The sequence below is a fragment of the Phoca vitulina genome, unplaced genomic scaffold (genome assembly GCF_004348235.1).
Source record: "Phoca vitulina isolate PV1807 unplaced genomic scaffold, GSC_HSeal_1.0 scaffold2, whole genome shotgun sequence".
NCBI classification, from domain to species: domain Eukaryota; kingdom Metazoa; phylum Chordata; class Mammalia; order Carnivora; family Phocidae; genus Phoca; species Phoca vitulina.
The window spans coordinates 88,776,245-88,793,127 of record NW_022589705.1 but is presented as its reverse complement, the minus strand read 5'-3'; the positions used below and the strand labels follow the sequence as shown (position 1 = coordinate 88,793,127).

At 55.8% G+C, this 16,883-nt stretch overlaps 1 protein-coding gene and 1 pseudogene across 1 annotated transcript in view; both read left to right on the top strand.

The window, feature by feature from the left end:
- PADI4 (peptidyl arginine deiminase 4) overlaps positions 1–15,052 on the top strand; it is a 36,848-nt gene extending 21,796 nt beyond the window's left edge. Inside the window, 11 exon segments of the mRNA XM_032418279.1 lie at positions 1,001–1,179; positions 1,325–1,368; positions 1,370–1,426; positions 2,356–2,467; positions 4,109–4,216; positions 9,588–9,742; positions 10,797–10,926; positions 11,148–11,265; positions 12,120–12,187; positions 12,792–12,932; positions 14,819–15,052. Of these exon segments, the coding sequence (XP_032274170.1) occupies positions 1,001–1,179; positions 1,325–1,368; positions 1,370–1,426; positions 2,356–2,467; positions 4,109–4,216; positions 9,588–9,742; positions 10,797–10,926; positions 11,148–11,265; positions 12,120–12,187; positions 12,792–12,932; positions 14,819–15,052 (1,346 nt within the window).
- LOC116640991 lies at positions 7,023–7,599 on the top strand (annotated as a pseudogene).
- Positions 15,053–16,883: the final 1,831 nt, after the last annotated feature.

Genomic DNA, 16,883 nt, shown 5'->3' with positions numbered 1-16,883 from the left:
TCAGCAGCTCACAAGCAAAGAACAGAACAAAGCCCCTCGTGTCACTTTCCTCTTGGGGGGTTGAGAGAGACCATGTATAAAATAATTAAGTAAAACCTCTAGTGTGTCTGATGGCATTAAATGCTATGCAGAAGAATGAAACAGGGAAGGGGGTGTGGATGAGGGGTAGAGTCTGGGGGTGTGAGGAGAAGGGGTTGGGGAAAGCTGCCCCCATAAGGTGTCATTTGAGCAAAAGGCGGTGGGGAAAAGCCACGCAGACACCCAGGGGAATGGCATTCCGGGAGGAGGGAACCTCAAGTGCAAAGGCCCTGAGGTGCAATCGTGCCTGTGAGCTTGAGGAAGGCAGGCGGGGAGGCCAGTGTGGCTGGAGTGCAGGATACCAGCGTTAAGGTGGTGGATGAGGGTGGAGAAGAAAGGGGAGGTCGGCATGGACGTGGGGGAAGCCATCTGAGGGCTTTGTGCAGAGGCACGACTTGATCTGACTTACTTCCGTTCTAGATCAAAGTGACTGAACTGACAGTGATTTAGTGACAAACCAACTCTTTGCCCCTGCTGAGGCATCACCTCCTCCAGGAAGCCTTTCCTGGCCCTCCGGGGTTCTCTCCATCACAGCACTCATTACCATTGTGATTTTGACTGTCTCTGCTCCTCCTCCCTCACCCAGGAGGCTGTGTACTCTGTGGGGACCGGGACAGTGACTACCTCCCTGGTCTCCCCAGGTGTCAGTTGAGAGCAGGTGCTCAGGAATGAATGAATGAATGAATGAATGAACCATAATGTGTGTTGGACTTGTATGTATATGATTGGGAATGGCTCAGGCACCCCCCCATCACTCCATCCCTGGACCCCCAGCCAGGGGGCGATGTCCCACCTGACGCTTTAGTTTCTTTCTCCTACGGGGGGCTCATTTAGCTCTGACATGTCGTCCTGAGAGTGGTGGCCCTGGGAAGGTATCACAGCACTGGGGAGACGAAGACCTGAGCCCCCTTCTCTCCACTAGGGGGCAAACAGGTCTCCAGGTACAGGCAGGTCCTGGGGCCACAGCAGCCCAGTCACCCCCTGGAGCTCCCGGGCGGCCAGCACAGCGTGGACTTCTACGTGGAGGGCCTCGCTTTCCCAGACGTCAGCTTCCCGGGGCTCATTTCCCTCACCATCTCCCTGCTGGACCTGTCCAACCCGGTAGGCCAAGATGGCAGCCCAAGGGGAGACCTGAGCTACTGGGCCTCGGCCCAGCTCGAGGGTCGGGGTGCAGAGCCCAGCCGGGAAGCGGTAGGTGTCAGGCCCCGGCTGCCGTGACAGCCCTGGGCTCACCCATGCCTCACAGGAGCTCCCCGCCACCCTGCTTTTCCAAGACAGCGTGGTCTTCCGTGGCCCCCTGGATCATGACCCCCAACACTCAGCCTCCGGAGGAGGTGTACGTGTGCAGGTGAGGGCCCTGGGGTGCCAGGGGGTGGGGCATAGATGCACCAGGAAGGGCCCTGGGTTCTGGCCACAGGGCAGCCCCCGAAATATCTGCTGTGTAAATGGGGAAAAATGACCCCTACTGCAACATGCCAAGGGCTTCTGGCCAGTTTGGAATAAAAAGGCAGGGAAATTCCTGTTGCTATTGTTTTGTCCTCACTCTCCTGCCCTAATATGCAGGCAGAGGGCGCCTTTCTCTCCTGAAGGCCCATAGTGTTTGCTAGACGTGGCAGATGAAAACCCTCAGTCCACGAGCCAGCCTGCCAGGGCTCAGTGGGTGGCCTGTGGACCTTCCGCACCAGAAACCACTTCAAATGCATGTTTCTGGCCAACCTCAGAACTGGGGGGTCTGGGGTCTGGGGAAGGGGCCCATCTGCCTTTTAACAAGCTGCTCTGGGGAGCCTTGGCATCCACCTTGCCATCTGAGAGCACCTGTTGAGTATGCTGGGGTCTCAGGGACACCCTCCCCTCTTCTCTTGTGGTTGCTTCCAGGCAGAAGGGGTGAGGGGTGACCTGGTGGTTGCCTGGAGGTCAGGACGGAGGCTGAAAGTCAGCGAGACCTGGATTCAAATCCCGGTGCTGTCTCCCCAGATGGCATGACTTTGAGTGTTGACCTCTTCATTGTGGCTTCTCCCGGATGGAAGGGCAACCAGCTAGTCCCCTCATGGGTTGTTGCAAGAGTTCAGTAAGATGTTTGCTAAGAGCAGAGAGACAGGATGAGCCGGGCATCTCCATCCAGGCCACAAACATCTCCTGAGCAGCCACTTGCCCTTCCCCCACTCCGTCCAGGCCTCAGCTCTTGCTCCACCCTTAGGGACCCTGCAGGGGTCCCTGGCCAAGGCCACTGTCCACTGAATCCAGAGCACTAAGGGACTTCTTTTCTGCTCTTTCTAGGGTGCTTGAAAACGCGGACTTCCTGAAGTCAGTGACAGCTCTGGCCAGGGAAGCCAAGTGCAAGCTGACCATCCCCTCCAAGGAGCAGAGCAACGATGACCGGTGGATGCAGGTATGTGGCCCTGTGGGGCGGGGGTGAGACACACCGGGTGGATCTTCCTGAGGGTCAGGGGACACTGGAGGCCCCAGGCTCCTGAGGCTGGGCCTAGAGGCCTGCTGGCCACCCTTCCTCAGATGGGCAGGAAGTGAGGAGCCTCTGAGGGTCTGGGTATGTGGGGGCTCAGGCAAGTGATTAAAGCAACGTTTAAGGCCAGCCCTTGCCTGCCTGCCATGGTCACCAAGATGAAAGCCACCTCCCTGCCTGAAAACTCTCAGGTGACCTCCAGAAATGACACAAAGCTCAAGGGGTTGGCGCCCGACCAGTCCCTCCTGTGGCCCTCCCTCCAAGCCAGCCCTCCTGGGCTCAGCCACCACACCAGCAGGCCACACTCCTGCTCCATCCAGCACTTTCCATGGTTCCCACCTCCTCCCCCTCAGCCTGCTTCCAGGGCCCCCACCCCCAACCTGGCTGCCCCGCACCTTTTGCAAGCCAGCTGTCCACCCTGTATTGCTGTTCTGTTTCTGCGCCAGGCTCCCTCATCATGCCATGAGCTCCCTGAGAGCAGAAACCGAGTCTCACTCAGCTCAGCACCCAGCACCCGGCATGGGGCAGTGGCTGCCGACTGGACCTCGTGAGCCTCCTCACCACTTGCTTGCTTTCTCGGGCTCTTTGCCCTTCCATGCCATTCGCCCTGCTCCCAGCACCTCTGTGCCTCTGCTCATGCTGTTCCTTCTCTCCGCTGTCCTCCCCGGTCCCATCGCCAACACCCAGGTCCCGCTTGTACAATCCCAGCTCGAAAGCTTCCCCTTCAAAAATCTCCCATCCCTCCCCTAAATCCACAGAGAACACCCTCTCTTCCTTTCTTGAAGTCCTGTCTGTGTTAAGTTGGACTGAACAGGGGCGCCTGGGTGGCTCAGTTGGTTAAGCGACTGCCTTCGGCTCAGGTCATGATCCCAGGGTCCTGGGATCGAGCCCCGCATCGGGCTCCCTGCTCCTTGGGGAGCCTGCTTCTCCCTCTCCCTCTGCCTGTCGCTCCCTCTGCTTGTGCTCTCTCTCTCTCTCTCTGCGTCAAATAAATAAAATCTTTAAAAAAAAAAAAAAAGTTGGACTGAACAGTCTAAAATTGCTGGAAGCCCCATTTCTGACCTACAAGTGTGGCCATTTCAGGGGGCTCAGCCTAAGAGGGGTCGCATCCGACATCACATCTGTCTAGCAGAGTACAGACAGGATTGGTACCAGGTGCATTTCTGAGCCCTCCTGACTTCTGCCCCTTTGGCGAAGCGGGGTCTGACCTGCCCCCCCTTCTCTGCCAGTCCCAACACCATCAGGAGCCTCTCCTTCCCGGCCCATCACCTCCTCACTCTGGGTTCTAGGTGACCAGCTCCCTGAGGACAGGGCCTGAGGCTCACTCACCGAGTCCCCAGCAACCGCAGCACCCAGCCCCAGCACTCACCAGGAGTGGGGGTGAGCCCGTTTGTGCACACACAGAATAATAAGCTCTGCTTCCTCAGAGTCCCTCCTCTGGGGTCGAACACTGCACAGGAATTTGCCCTTGACCACAGGGGGAGAGTGAATGGTCCACGCCCCCCTCCCTGCGCTGGGTGTCACCTGGACAGCAAGCCCATCAGCCCTCCTTCCCCTCGCTCTGCACAGGACGAGATAGAGATCGGCTACATCCAAGCCCCGCACAAGACCCTGCCTGTGGTCTTTGACTCTCCGAGGAACAGGGGCCTGAAGGATTTCCCCGTCAAATGCATGCTGGTAGGTCCTGGTGGGGCCTGCGACTGCTGAGCTACCCCCCGCCCGAGGCCTCCTTCCTCACCACCCGCGGCTGAGCACCCTGGCTCCGTAGTAGGTGCGCTTCCTGCTGGGGCAGCAGTCACTCGGGTGGGCTGCAGTATTTCTGTCACTACTGAGATGAGATCTGGCTCCCCCTTTCCCGGAGCTCTTTCCAGCCATGAGCTCAGCCTGTCCTCAAAATAACCCTACCAAGGACATCAGATCAAGCTGCGGCATCCTTGTCCCACTGAAGATGCTCTTGCTGCAAGGGGTGGGTGGGACCGGGACTGGAACCTTCCCCAATACCCTGCTGGAGGCTCTGTCTTTGGTGGGGGGTGGGGGGGGCTTTGTGGCGGGTCCATCTGGGATATGGGGTGGGTTTGGGGATCAGAGTGGTCATTGCCTAGATGTGACTCTGCATGTGTTCGGGGGCGGGGGTGGGGGTGACATGTTGGTGAATCATGCTGGACTAGCCCGGCAGGTTCGCGTAAACTCAGCACAGAATTATAATCCTAGGAATAGTTATATTTATCGAGCATGCATTCTGTGTCAGACATGATGCCAAATTCTTTACAAGCACTGACTCATTTAATTTGTCCAGCAACCTTTAATCTAGATGCTATCACTAGGCCCATTTTATAGATTAAGAAACTGAGGCTCAGAGAGGGGCAGCCACTTTTCCAAGGTGACATGAAAAGAGAGAAGCTGACACTGAAACCAGGCGGGTCTGGCCCGGCGAGCTCTGTGCCCAGCATGCTGCTGGGCGCACACCCCGGGTGCAAGGAGCCCCTGAGTCCAGGCGCCGGGGAAGTGCAGAGGAAAGAGTGTGGGGTGTGGGGTGCAAGGTTTGCTCTGAAGAAAGGCTTTCCGAGGAGCACCCTGCGCCCCAGGGAAGGGGAGGCGGACCTGCCCACACAGGAGGCTTTGAAAGGAAATCTGAGTTCAACTCAGCAACTCGTCCAAGTCTCACTCACTCTCCTGAGCTGAGTGGTGCCAACGCAGAGATTTTGTAGGGTCCACAGTGTCTCTCCGCCCGGAATCAGGGTAATCCTGTTTCAGGACCCCCGCTGGCCTGCTGGGACCGTGGTCCCTCCCACTGGTTGCAGCCCTGCTCTGCGCAGTGGCCTGTCCCCCTTTCCACATTCCAAGCGTGACAGAGGCCAGATTCTCTGACGTCACCAGCCACATCTCCAGAGTCCTGCCAGGCAGACAGATGCCTCAGCACAGGGGTCCTCCCCTCTCCCACACCCAGCCTGGGGCGAGGGGCTGCGATGTGTTCATAGGCAAGCACGGCTGTGGTTTTCTGACTCACATCACTCAGGAAGAGAATTGGGCTAAAAGTCAAACTTGTCACCAGACAACGTCCCCATCGGCTTTTCCAAACTCATCATCATGGGCCACTTTCCCTGTCCCTCACCCAGCTCCAACCCCGCGGGCCTCCTTCCTGTTCTTCAAATGTGCCCAACTGCTCCTCACCTCATAGCCTTTGCATATGCTGTTCCCTCTGCCTCCAATGCCCTTCCCGCTTCACATGGCTGACTGTCCCAGCCTTCACGTCTCCGCTGCAGTGCTCTCCTCAGTGAGACCATCCCTGATGCTGAAGGACACCCCGCCTCAGCCCCTGGCATTCTCGGCTACAGCACCTCATTGGTTTTTTCGGGAGTGTTCTGTTATAAATCACTGATTTCTTACTTCCCTTTTGTTTCCCTGCTGGGCCATCAGCACCAGCAGGGCAGGGTCTGAGGCCGTGGTGCCCATCACTGCTCACAGGTCGCTCAGCACCCAGCTTGACGCTCACTGGGTATTCTTCCAGTAAGACAATGTCAGTAAGCGTTATACCACCTTTAAGTGGAAAACCAGCGGTACTTACCATAAATAGAAGGCAACCGTGAAGGTAAACAGAATTAAAACAAAATAATGCTATTAAAGCCAGCTCGATACGAATGAGTGCAAGAGCTGAGCCAAGGTTTGCTCTCCGGTTAGTAAAGTGGGAGATCAGCAGTTTTCAAGAATGGATTTGCGCACTCTGGGGCTTCGGTGAACAGAGACTGGAGGAGAGCGAACAGGGTGACACGTGTCTAAGTCTGTGCCGGAAGCTGCATCGGGTAGCACGTGGGAGTGTCCCCTGCGCCTCCCACTCCTGGGGGGCCACTTCTGCAAAGGGGGCACCTTCATTTGCCTTCAGAAGTCCAAGCCTGCAGCCTGTGGAACTGAGCCGCTTTCGTGGCAATGGCCAAGGCAATGACTTATATGGATTTTTCATTCATTCATCCACTATTCTTTGAGCCCGTTCTCTGTGCCCAGCCTTGCTCCAGGCACTTGGAATGTGTCGGTGAGCAATGCCAAGGATCCCGCCCCCACAGAGGTGACATTCTAGCCCAGAAAGACAGACGATAAACAATAAGTACAGTGGATAAATAAATTATATTGTATATTGGAGAGTGGAATCCAGGGCTATAGCAAGAAAAAAACAGAATCAAGGGGCTCCCAGGTGCCAGAGTGGTGGGGGGATTACATTGCAAATTTAAATAGGATGGTCAGGGTAGGCCTGACCTTTTTGAGGTGACCTCTTTGAGAAGCGGACACTGGAGCAAAAACTCCAAAGAGGTGAAAGAGTTGGCTGTATGGATGTCTGGGTGAAGAGTATTCTAGGCAGAAGAAACAGTCAGTGCAAAGGCCCTGAGGCAGCAGCAAGACTGGCATGTTCAGTGAAGAGTGAGGAGCCCAGAAGGGGTGGAGCAGAGCTAGCAAGAGGAAGGGTGGGATCTCTGTGCCGCACCTACTGAGAATGAACACCATTCTCAGCGATCAGACTGTCGACGTTCCAGAAAATGTCATCACTCTGAAGGGATGCGCTATTATTGCAAAGGGCCCTAGGGAGCCCTGCGGAGGGACTTCAATCACATCAATGTAGAAGTCAGTCTCCTTGGGAGGAAGAAGAGGCTCTAAGTGGACAAATGGGCACTAGAACAGAACTGGCTGCCATTCGCCCTATCTGTATTATCTGGAGTTTCGTACAGAATGTGGTCAAGGGCGTGGCCCCGGGGTTTCCGTTACAAGATGAGCTCTGGGTACACTCACTTCCCCATCAACCTTGTTATTCAGGAGAATGGTTCTTTTGTTGAAATCCAAAATTTCCTGGGTGAAAAATGTGTCTGCAGGGTTCAAGTGAAGCCAGGTGTTGCTCGTTCAGTATCTCAAGCCCAGAAAGATGAGTTAATTCTTGAAGGAAATGACATTGAACTTGTATCAAACTCAGCTGCTTTGATTCAGCAAGCCACAAGAGTTAAAAATAAGGATATCAGAAAATTTGGGGAGGTATTTATGTTTCTGAAAAAGGAACGGCTCAGCAGGCTGATGAGTAAGATCATATGTTGTCCAGCTACAGAAACAGCAAGATGCCGGATGATTTTTCAGACCTATTTGTGATATTTGAAAGATGCAATAAAAGCTGTATTGATTTGGGGGAGGGGGAAATGAAGGAAGGGTGGAAGGAGAGACTGTCAGAGAGGTGATGGGGACTGAGTGGGGGGCAGGTCCTGTGGGCCACTGCAAGGCTATTTGTTTAAACTCTGGGAAAATGGGGATTGTTGCAGGGTCTTAAATAGAGGAGGATTATGACCTGATGAGTGTTATAAAAGGGAAGCTCTGGCCCCTTGTTGAGAATGGACGACGGGGGGCGGGGGCAGGCAGTGTGGAGGTGGGGGCAGGCACAGTCACTGGTGAGAGGCGATGGGGGCGCAGACCTGGGGAGCAGGGTTGGGCGCAGGAAGTGGCCACATTCTGGACATGCTTTGAGGGCCGAGCCAACAGGATTCCCTGACCTCTATGAGAGCGAGGGAAGCCAAAGGTGACAGCAGGCTTTGACATTTGTGAGCAGTGGCCACCATTCCCTGAGCTGGGGAGGACTGTGGGAGGGACAGGGGATGAGGGTAGAGGGGTCAGCAGTTCCATTTGGGGCAAGTGTGAGCTATTTGGTGGACATCCGAGTGGGAAGTCAAGTGAGCGGTGGATGCCCGTCTGGGGCTGGTGGGGAAGTGCAGACAGGAGATAGATATGTGGGGTTGTCGGCACATGGTCGGTGTTCGGCGAGACTAGGTGACAGCACCAGGAGGAAGAGAATTATAGAGAATAAAAGAGTAGGGACAAGGCTGGGGGCACCCCATCCCATGCACAGGAGACTGAGGGGCAGGACCCAAGAGCCTGCAGTGTCAGGAAGGCCAAGCACAGAGAGTGTGCGGAGGACATGGGTGTGACCAGCAGACTCCCCCAGTGCTGGAGGGCACGGCCCTTTGGGCTCAGCTGTGTGGTCATGAAGTTTCCAGGGCACAGGGGGCATGGGAGTCAGGCTGGCATGGGTGTTAGAGAGGAAGGGAGAAGAGGGATTGGGAATGACCTCCCTTTTGTAGAAAGCTAGGGCTAGTGCAGTAGACAAAATGGTGGTGCTCAAACACAGCCTTGTGCTAATCCCTGGGACCTGATGCTTTCTTATGGCAAAAGGAGTTGGCAGATGTGATTAAGTCAGGGACCCTGAGATGGGGAGGTGCCCCTGAGTTATCTGGCAGGCTCTCTACCATCATGGTGCTCCTTGGAAGAGGGAGGACGGAGTGGGAGAAGGCATGTGATGGTGGAAACACAGGACATAGCGATGCACCTTGAAGACGAGAGAAGAGACCACCAGCCACGCAGCCACTAGGAGCTGAAAGAACAAGGAAACAGACTCAGAGGCTCCTGAAGGAACCAGCGCCCCCACACCCTGATGTTAGCCCCATGAGACTGCTTTCAGACTTCTGACCTCCAGAGCCAAAAAGAATACATGTGTGTTGTTTTAAGCCCCTACTGGATGTGTTCCAGCAGCCATAGGAAATGCACAGAGGGGATGAGATGTGTCACCCACCCATTCTTCCCACGAAGATCCAAGTGGGGATGTCACAGCCACTGGGTGAAGCCAGTTCCAGCCCAGTCAGGAAGCAGCACGGTGTGGTCCTAGAGGGCTTGCTGGAGAGACAGCTCAGATCCCTCCACCAGCAGGCTGTGGGGCCGAAGAAGCCACCCACGGCTCTGACCTTCATTCTTCTCTGCAGAATGAGGACAAAAATGATACTTTATAGATTCGTTGTTACACCTGAGTTAAGGTTTACAAAGCAGTGGGCACGCATGACGCACTCAGCAAGCGCTCGACCCTTTTCTTACCCCCTGAGTCAGCACTCCTTCGGCATCCCCCAGATCATAGCAGCGTCTGCTCTGTACCAGCTCGGACCACTACCAAATCCTGCCTGTGGCTTGGCCCCCACCCTGTCCCCACGCAGGGGCCATGTTCTCTAATACTTGGCCCATGCCTCTCCCATCTCAGGGTCCAGATTTTGGCTATGTGACTCGAGGACCTGAAACAGGAGAGGTTACTACCTTTGACTCCTTTGGAAACCTGGAAGTGAGCCCCCCGGTCACGGTCGGGAGGAAGAAATACCCTCTGGGCAGGATCCTCATTGGGAGCAGCAGGTACCCCAGGTGAGGAGGGCAGGGACAGGAGGGTAAATGGGAGACCCAGGGATGCCAAGGAAAAGCAGAGGCTGCAATGGAAGCCTCCCCTACTTGCTCCCAGCCCAAGGGCCTCAATAAACTTTAGGGACTTGGAGAGGAATCAAGTGCAGAGTGACGAATACAGCTTAGGAGCCCGGTAGACCCAAGCTCAAATTCCAGCTCAGCCACTTACACCCTTTTCCATCAGTGAATATTTACTGAGCACCTACTGTGTGTCAGGCACTAGGCAGGTGCTGGGAAGGAAGGCAGCCATGAGCGTGACAGACAAGGCCTTGCCGCTATCCTAGTGGGGGGGACACAAAGGTAAACAAATAAGATAATTTCAAATAGCAAAGAAAACAAAAAAGAGAGGGGCAGAGGAGGAATGGGAATGTTAGGGTGACTAAGGAGGGCCTTGCTGAGAAGACAGCTCTTGAGCTAAGGCCTGATGACAATAAGGACATGGCTGTGGGGAGATCTGGGATAGAGGGTTCCTGGCAGATGAAAGAGCATGTGCAAAGGCCCTGCAGCAGGACTGAACTGGGTGTGTTCAAGAAGGCCAGAGTGGCTGGAACAGACTGAGTGAGAGAGAGCAAAGGGCTAGATCAGGAAGACCCTTGGAAACCAGGGCAAAGAGAAAACTGAAGCCCATAGAGGTGAAGGAATGTCCCAAGGCTACAATCCGACAAGGGATTACCCACTCAGGTTGGATCGGCTCTCCACATCTCTGGATAATATGGGCAAGCCCCATGTTTACCCACAACACCAGCATCTGGGCTGAGTCAATGGGCAGTGCGCTCTGAGGCTAAGCTCTGGTCTTTTTCACTGTACTGACTTGGTGCCTCAGTTTCCCCCCAAAAAAACTAGAATGGCAAATCGTAAATTCCTCCAATGTTCGAGGATAGAATAAAGGTATCCAGGCTTCCGAATCCCTTCTGTAGCTGAAGGAGAACCTCGACCCCTTTGCCAAGCCTCCATTCCTCTAGAGGCCCTCCTGTTGCCCCTCGCTCCCCGTAACGCTCCCTTTATCCTGTGTTGGCAGTGCTGAGAGCCAGGAGATGCACCAGGCCGTGCAGGACTTCCTCAGTGCCCAACAGGTGCAGGCCCCAGTGAAGCTCTACTCCGACTGGCTGTTTGTGGGTCACGTGGACGAGTTCCTGAGCTTCGTCCCAGCACACAAGAAGGTGCAGTCTGGGGGGGCTGCCTGAAGGAGGCCACACGCCTGCTCCCTGGGCTCCCAAGCATTGCTCAGCACTCTGCTTGGGAGGCCCGGCCTTATAGGCCTGACCATCTTTCCCTCAACCCCAGGAGGGGGCACGAAGGAGATTGGCCAGCCTGGGTCCACGCCCACATTTCTGGGAGCCCCAGGGGCAAAGCTGACCTCTGACCCCAGTGTTTCTGCCTCTAGGGCTTCAGGCTGCTCCTGGCCAGCCCCAGGTCCTGCTACAGATTGTTTGAGGAGCAGCTAAAGGAGGGCCATGGGGAGGCTGTGCTATTTGAAGGCATTAAGAGTAAGTTGGCTTTGCCTTGTTCTTCCATCCAGGGTCCTTTCTCTGCCTTCACGTAGTCTCCTGTCACCAGATGGGGGTATTCGGGCAATAGCTACCTTCTGAGCACCTACTGTGCACCAGGCATTGTGCTGAGTGCTGGGGATGCTGTGTGAACAGGGCAGGGTAGCTCCCCGCTGTCACTGTCGGGGCTCACGGTCCTGGGGAAGTGAGTCAAATAAACAACAATGGCACAGGCGCTTTGGGAATATTTGGGAGGAGTCCAAGGGAGGCTTCCTGGAGGAGGCAAAGACCAAGCAGGAGCATGAGGAATGAGCAGGAGTTCGCCCAATGGGGCAGTGGGTTGAGAGGAAGAGTGATATCTCAGACAGAGGGAACAGTGAATGCAAAGGCACAGAGACAGGAGAAAGCGAAATGTGTTTGAGGACCTGAAGAAAGTTCAGTCTGGCTCAAATGCTGAATGAATGAATGAATGGATGGATGAATGAAAGAAAGTTCCCCGTCTGGCTGGAGCACAGAAGGAAAGCTTAAAGTCCGCAGACATGGGCTGGGTCAGAGGTTGGTAAGTCTCCACGGCTGAGAATTTTTATCTAATATCAGGCAACGGTTAGACCTCTGTTTGCCTTTGGAGATAATTTAAGGGAGTGAGAGAAACACTTTTAAGGAGAACTTACACTGATGAAATATTTTATTAAAGGCGTCTGCCTCCTAGATGCTCACAACGAACCTGTGAGCTAGAAATTATAACTGCGCCCATTTTCTAGATGGGAAAACTGAGTCCCCACTGTGCCTACTGGGAAGAGGGAAATCGACCTCTGAATTCATCTGCATTCTTTTTTCTTTTTTCTCCATGACAGAAAAAAAACAGAAAATAAAGGACATTCTGTCAGACAAGAAACTGAGAGAACATAACTCATACGTGGAGGTACTAGCCGGGGTGCCGGGCAGACTGAACCACCCACCCCACCGCCTTCCCTTCCCTTGGAGGCTCAAGGCAGAGCCTCCCACCGGCTGCGTGTCGGCTTGGTGGCGAATGGCTTTGGGATTTGGGTAAATGTGTGTGGGACAGACAGACAGACTTTAGTCACCACTGTGGGAACACACGCGAGTGATGCGTGGAAAAGAAAGGAAGGAAGTCGAGAAAGCTGGAGCCACAGCAAGACAGGTGAAACTCTCAGAGACAGAGCGACCGGCAGGAGAGAGGCCGAGGGCTAGAGAGACACAGAGTGGCCGGAAAGACAGGGACACACAGGCAGAAGCCAGAGGTCGAGGGACTGAGCAAGCAGAACGAGGGAAGGAGGGAAGGAAAAGAGGTGTGCGTCACTGCCTTCCTGACCCTGTCCCTGGTCCTTCCCTTGGCCAGGCCTCAGCCCCAGACCGCCCTCCCCCACCGTGGTCCCCACCCCCTCCTCGCGGCGGCCCTGCTGTGCCCTGTCACCCCCACCCTGGCCCTCCACCTTCTCATTGCCCCCCCACCCCTGCCCGAGTTGGCCCGGCCATGCCCACCGCCCCCCACCTCCCCACCCCAGAAATGCATCAACTGGAACCGGGAGGTGCTGAAGCGGGAGCTGGGCCTGACCGAGCGGGACATCATTGACATCCCCCAGCTCTTCAAGCTCCAGGAGGAGGTCAGCGGGATCCTCAAGGCCAGAGCCTATTTTCCAAACATGGTGAGGAGGTGGTCTTTGGGGTCGGCCCGCCTTTGCTAATGGCCTTAAGTCAGGGACCCTGGGCGCGGATCCGGAGGGCTTGGCTGTCTGCTTGGGGTCCGCGTGGCTCACAGGGTGGCTCTGGGCATCTCACAACCGCCCTGGGAACCCGAGACTCTCACCCGCTCCCACTTCGCAGATGAGGCACAGAGAGGTCAGGTCTCTGGCGCAAGAGCACACAGCTGGTAAAATGGGATTTCGAGCTGGGGTTCGCAGCCGGGGGTCTGGCTGCAGAGCCCATGCCCTCACCACGTGGCACTGCCCCCTGAGGGCTTCCCTGTGTGGGGTGCTGCGGGTGCGCGGCGGACGGAACAGGCAGCTAACGCCGGCTCTCAGGTCGCGTTTGGAAGGGATCGAGGTGGGGCACCATTTCAGACGGGGTGGTCCGGGAAGGCTTCTCCGGGGGCGTGAGGCTAGCGCTGCCCAGGCTGGGTGGCTTCTCTCCTCTGAAGGGTGGACTTGAGGGGGAGCCCGCCTTTGTCGAGAACTTTTAACCGTGACCGCCCCCCTCCCCGCCAAGCACCATCCCAAAGCCATCTATTGTATTTTTACCATCCCTGTGCCCTGACTCTGTAGCTCCAAAGGATACCCGAGGGCCAGGCAGAAACCTCAGCCAGTGCTGCTGGGGCCCCTCAGCCGCCCTCTCCTGCTGGGGCTGGAGGTCACCTTCAGGGAGGAGCCCGAGCCCCCGGCACAGAGGACGCCAGACTGGTTTCCCCAGGTCACTGGGGTTCCAAGACGGTGCCTCAAAGCCAGTGGTTTGGGTTTGTTTTGTTTTGGGCATCAAGGTACCGCAGAAGATTTTATTTAGAAGAAGAGGTTCTGTGGTTAAAACAAGGCAGGAGGGGGCACCTTGACTAAAATTCCTTGGCCCCAAGCGTTTTGTTTCTCCATGTCAGCCCAGCCGGGTTTCCTAGGCAGGAAAGAAGGCTGATGCCGGCGGCCAGGGGATGAGGCATCACGAGTGAAGTCATCAGCTCCACTCTGTGCCTTGGCTGCTGGAGGCTCTGGAAGGAGCCTGAGCATGAGCTGTTACTCACCCCAGGAGCCCGCAGTGGGAGGTGGGGGCATGAGCGTGGAACGGGCAGAGAAATTCAGGGTGCAAGACACTCAGCAGGGGCTGTGTCTGGACCATAACAGAGAATGAGAGGCCCTTCCCTGACTCCTGAGCCCTGGAGACTGACCCTGCACCTGTTCCTGAGCAGGACGTCTAATCGTCACAGTAACAGAAACCCATTTGGGCTCATTTTGCTGATGAGGCTCAGAGAGGTGAAGTGACTTGCCTAAGGTCACACAGCTATTGAGTAGCAGGGCTGCGATTCAAACCCATGTTGGCCTAGAGCCAGAATCCTCCTCCTTTCACCGCCCAGTATAAGAGAGAAAACAGTCATTTCCATAAATGATAATACATGGAGAGTGCTACCAAGAAGGTAATCATGTATTCATCCAGTCATGGGATATTTACTAAGTGCTGGCTATGGGCCAGGCCCTGGGCTGGCAGCTGTGGGGGGAGCAGAGAGGAGGAGCACTAACTACCAGAGTCCGGGGACTCATGGGCGGCTTTCCAGAGGGGGTGCCACCTGAGCTGAGCCTTGAGTAATAGAGAGTTTGCCAGAAGGTGGCGGGTGGGAAGGAGAGAACATGGGCCCTGGAGTCTGACAGACTTGGGTCTGAGGCCCAGACCAGCAGGGTGGCCGGAAGTAGCCCACTTTACCTTTCTGGGCCTCTGTTTCCCCATCTGTGAAGCGGGGCTGCTATTTTGGAAGGTCAGAAGGAAAAGCGGACCCACGGGCAGTGAGGCAGGCTGCATGCCTTTGGCCCTGGGCTGGGACCCCGCTTCTTTGCAGGTGAACATGCTGGTGCTGGGGAAGCACCTGGGCATCCCCAAGCCCTTCGGACCCATCACCGATGGCCAATGCTGCCTGGAGGAGAAGGTGCGGTCCCTGCTGGAGCCGCTGGGCCTCCACTGCACCTTCATCGACGACTTCACCCCGTACCACATGCTGCACGGGGAGGTGCACTGTGGCACCAACGTGCGCCGGCAGCCCTTCTCCTTCAAGTGGTGGCGCATGGTGCCCTGAGCCTGTCCCCCGCCCTCCCCACCCCGTGTCCTTTCCCTTTGGAAGCTCCTGGCCAGAGGCTCTGGTCCCCTGCAGTGTGGCACAGCAAGAGCTCTGGGGGACAGATCGTCTCCCTGGGTGTGGCCACCCTCCCGGCAGCATCTTGCTCCCCTCCGCCGTGCCCTGGAGCCCTGGGCACCCCCTCTGAAGATCCCAAGATAGTCCTGGCCTTGCAAACTTGTTTCTGCTGTGAGATGCTGCAATAAAGTTTGATAATCTCTTTGTAAGGGAGGTCAAGCTCTCATTGCTCTTTGTGCGTTCACTCCTTGTCATGGTCAGGCTGAATGTTGCAAATTCGAAGTTGAAGGTCAGCGCTACTCTGTGTGGCTTTTTCTCCCAGGTCTATACTTGGTCTATGAAGTCTTCTGTGATCTGAGCCCAGCTGATTCTACGCTCCCATGGAGCCTTTGGTGGGGCAGCGGGGGGTGGGGGGGAGGCTGAGCCCCGAGGATGCAGCACATCCCTCCTCTAGGCTGCATTGAAGTCAGCTCCCCAGCAGCCAGCCGGCTGAACATCCTGAGGCATATGGATGCCCGTCTGATGACTCGCTGTCATGTGTATGTGTGACAGACACACCTCCGCTGTGTGTTTCCTGATAAAGAAAATTATAGGAAGCACACTGGATGCCGAGCACATCGGCAGGAAGAGCGCCAGGGACAGTCATGTCAGCCTCAGACTTCTCGGGACACCCCAAAGGGATGTGTACGAAGTTCCGAGGGCAAAGGTGGGGCCAGGAATTGCATTCCTGTTCGTGCTGTCCTTTGAGAAAAAGGCAGCAGACGGCCAGTGCTAGAACCCGAGGGGGCGTGAGCGTGAGGATTTGACTGCCGTGTGAGATCCATACACACGCCGGCGAATTCTCTGTGTCCCTCGCATTTGTCGTTCCCGTTCTAAGACCGTGAAGGGGCTTGTTTGACGCTGTCCCCAGGTGCGGGGTGTGGTACACAGCAGGAGCGGTGCAGGGGGGGTGGTTGAGGAATGAAGTCACTAGTCTCCCTCTGTGTCCTTCGTGTACACTTTCTTTCGTGGCCCTGACACAGGGATTTAGGTTCCTCTGTCGAAAATAAAACCTGATGCCTCCAGATTTTGAAAACGAAGGCCAGATCTTGGCTCCATAGGGTCTGCGATGCTCACTAAACACCCAGAGATACTGTTTTCATGTGGTTACAGAGAATAGACGATGGTGGAAAAGGTGGACAGCTAAAGCTCCTACCCTCTCACCACAGTAGAAAGGATCCAAAAACCCTGGGTCAAACTGTGCTCCTCCGAAGAGAGTTAGAGGCTTCCCCTCCCAAACTGCTGGGGCAAAGGATGCACGAGTGGTTTTTGTGGACCAGAGAGGGGACAGTGCACAGCGGGGCGTTGGTGTGAGGTTGTCCCCAGACCTAACCCATATGGCAGCCTGGAGCAGCTCCCTGCCTCAGCAGACAAAAGCCAAAGGTTCTGCCAGATCGCGGGAGCTGCAGAAGGACCGAGGGACAAGCTGGTGACTGGAGCAGGCTTGGCATCAAGACAGACCCAGGGGGGCCTCCCCCAGTCACTCATGGGGGGCGGGAGCCTCTGCGAAGGACCAGGGAAGCCCAAGTGAGAGAAAGCACCCGCTCTAAGTCCTGCCAGCCCCGCAGAGCACAGAGCCATCCTAGGACAGTGCCCGGGAAGCGAGAACTTTCCTGCTGCCTCCCCTCCCCTCCCCTCCCCAGCGGTCACAGGTTACTTGCCTGAGGCTGCCGTATGTAACATGTTACCACAAACTGAGTGTCTTTTTTTTTTTAATATTTTATTTATTTATTTG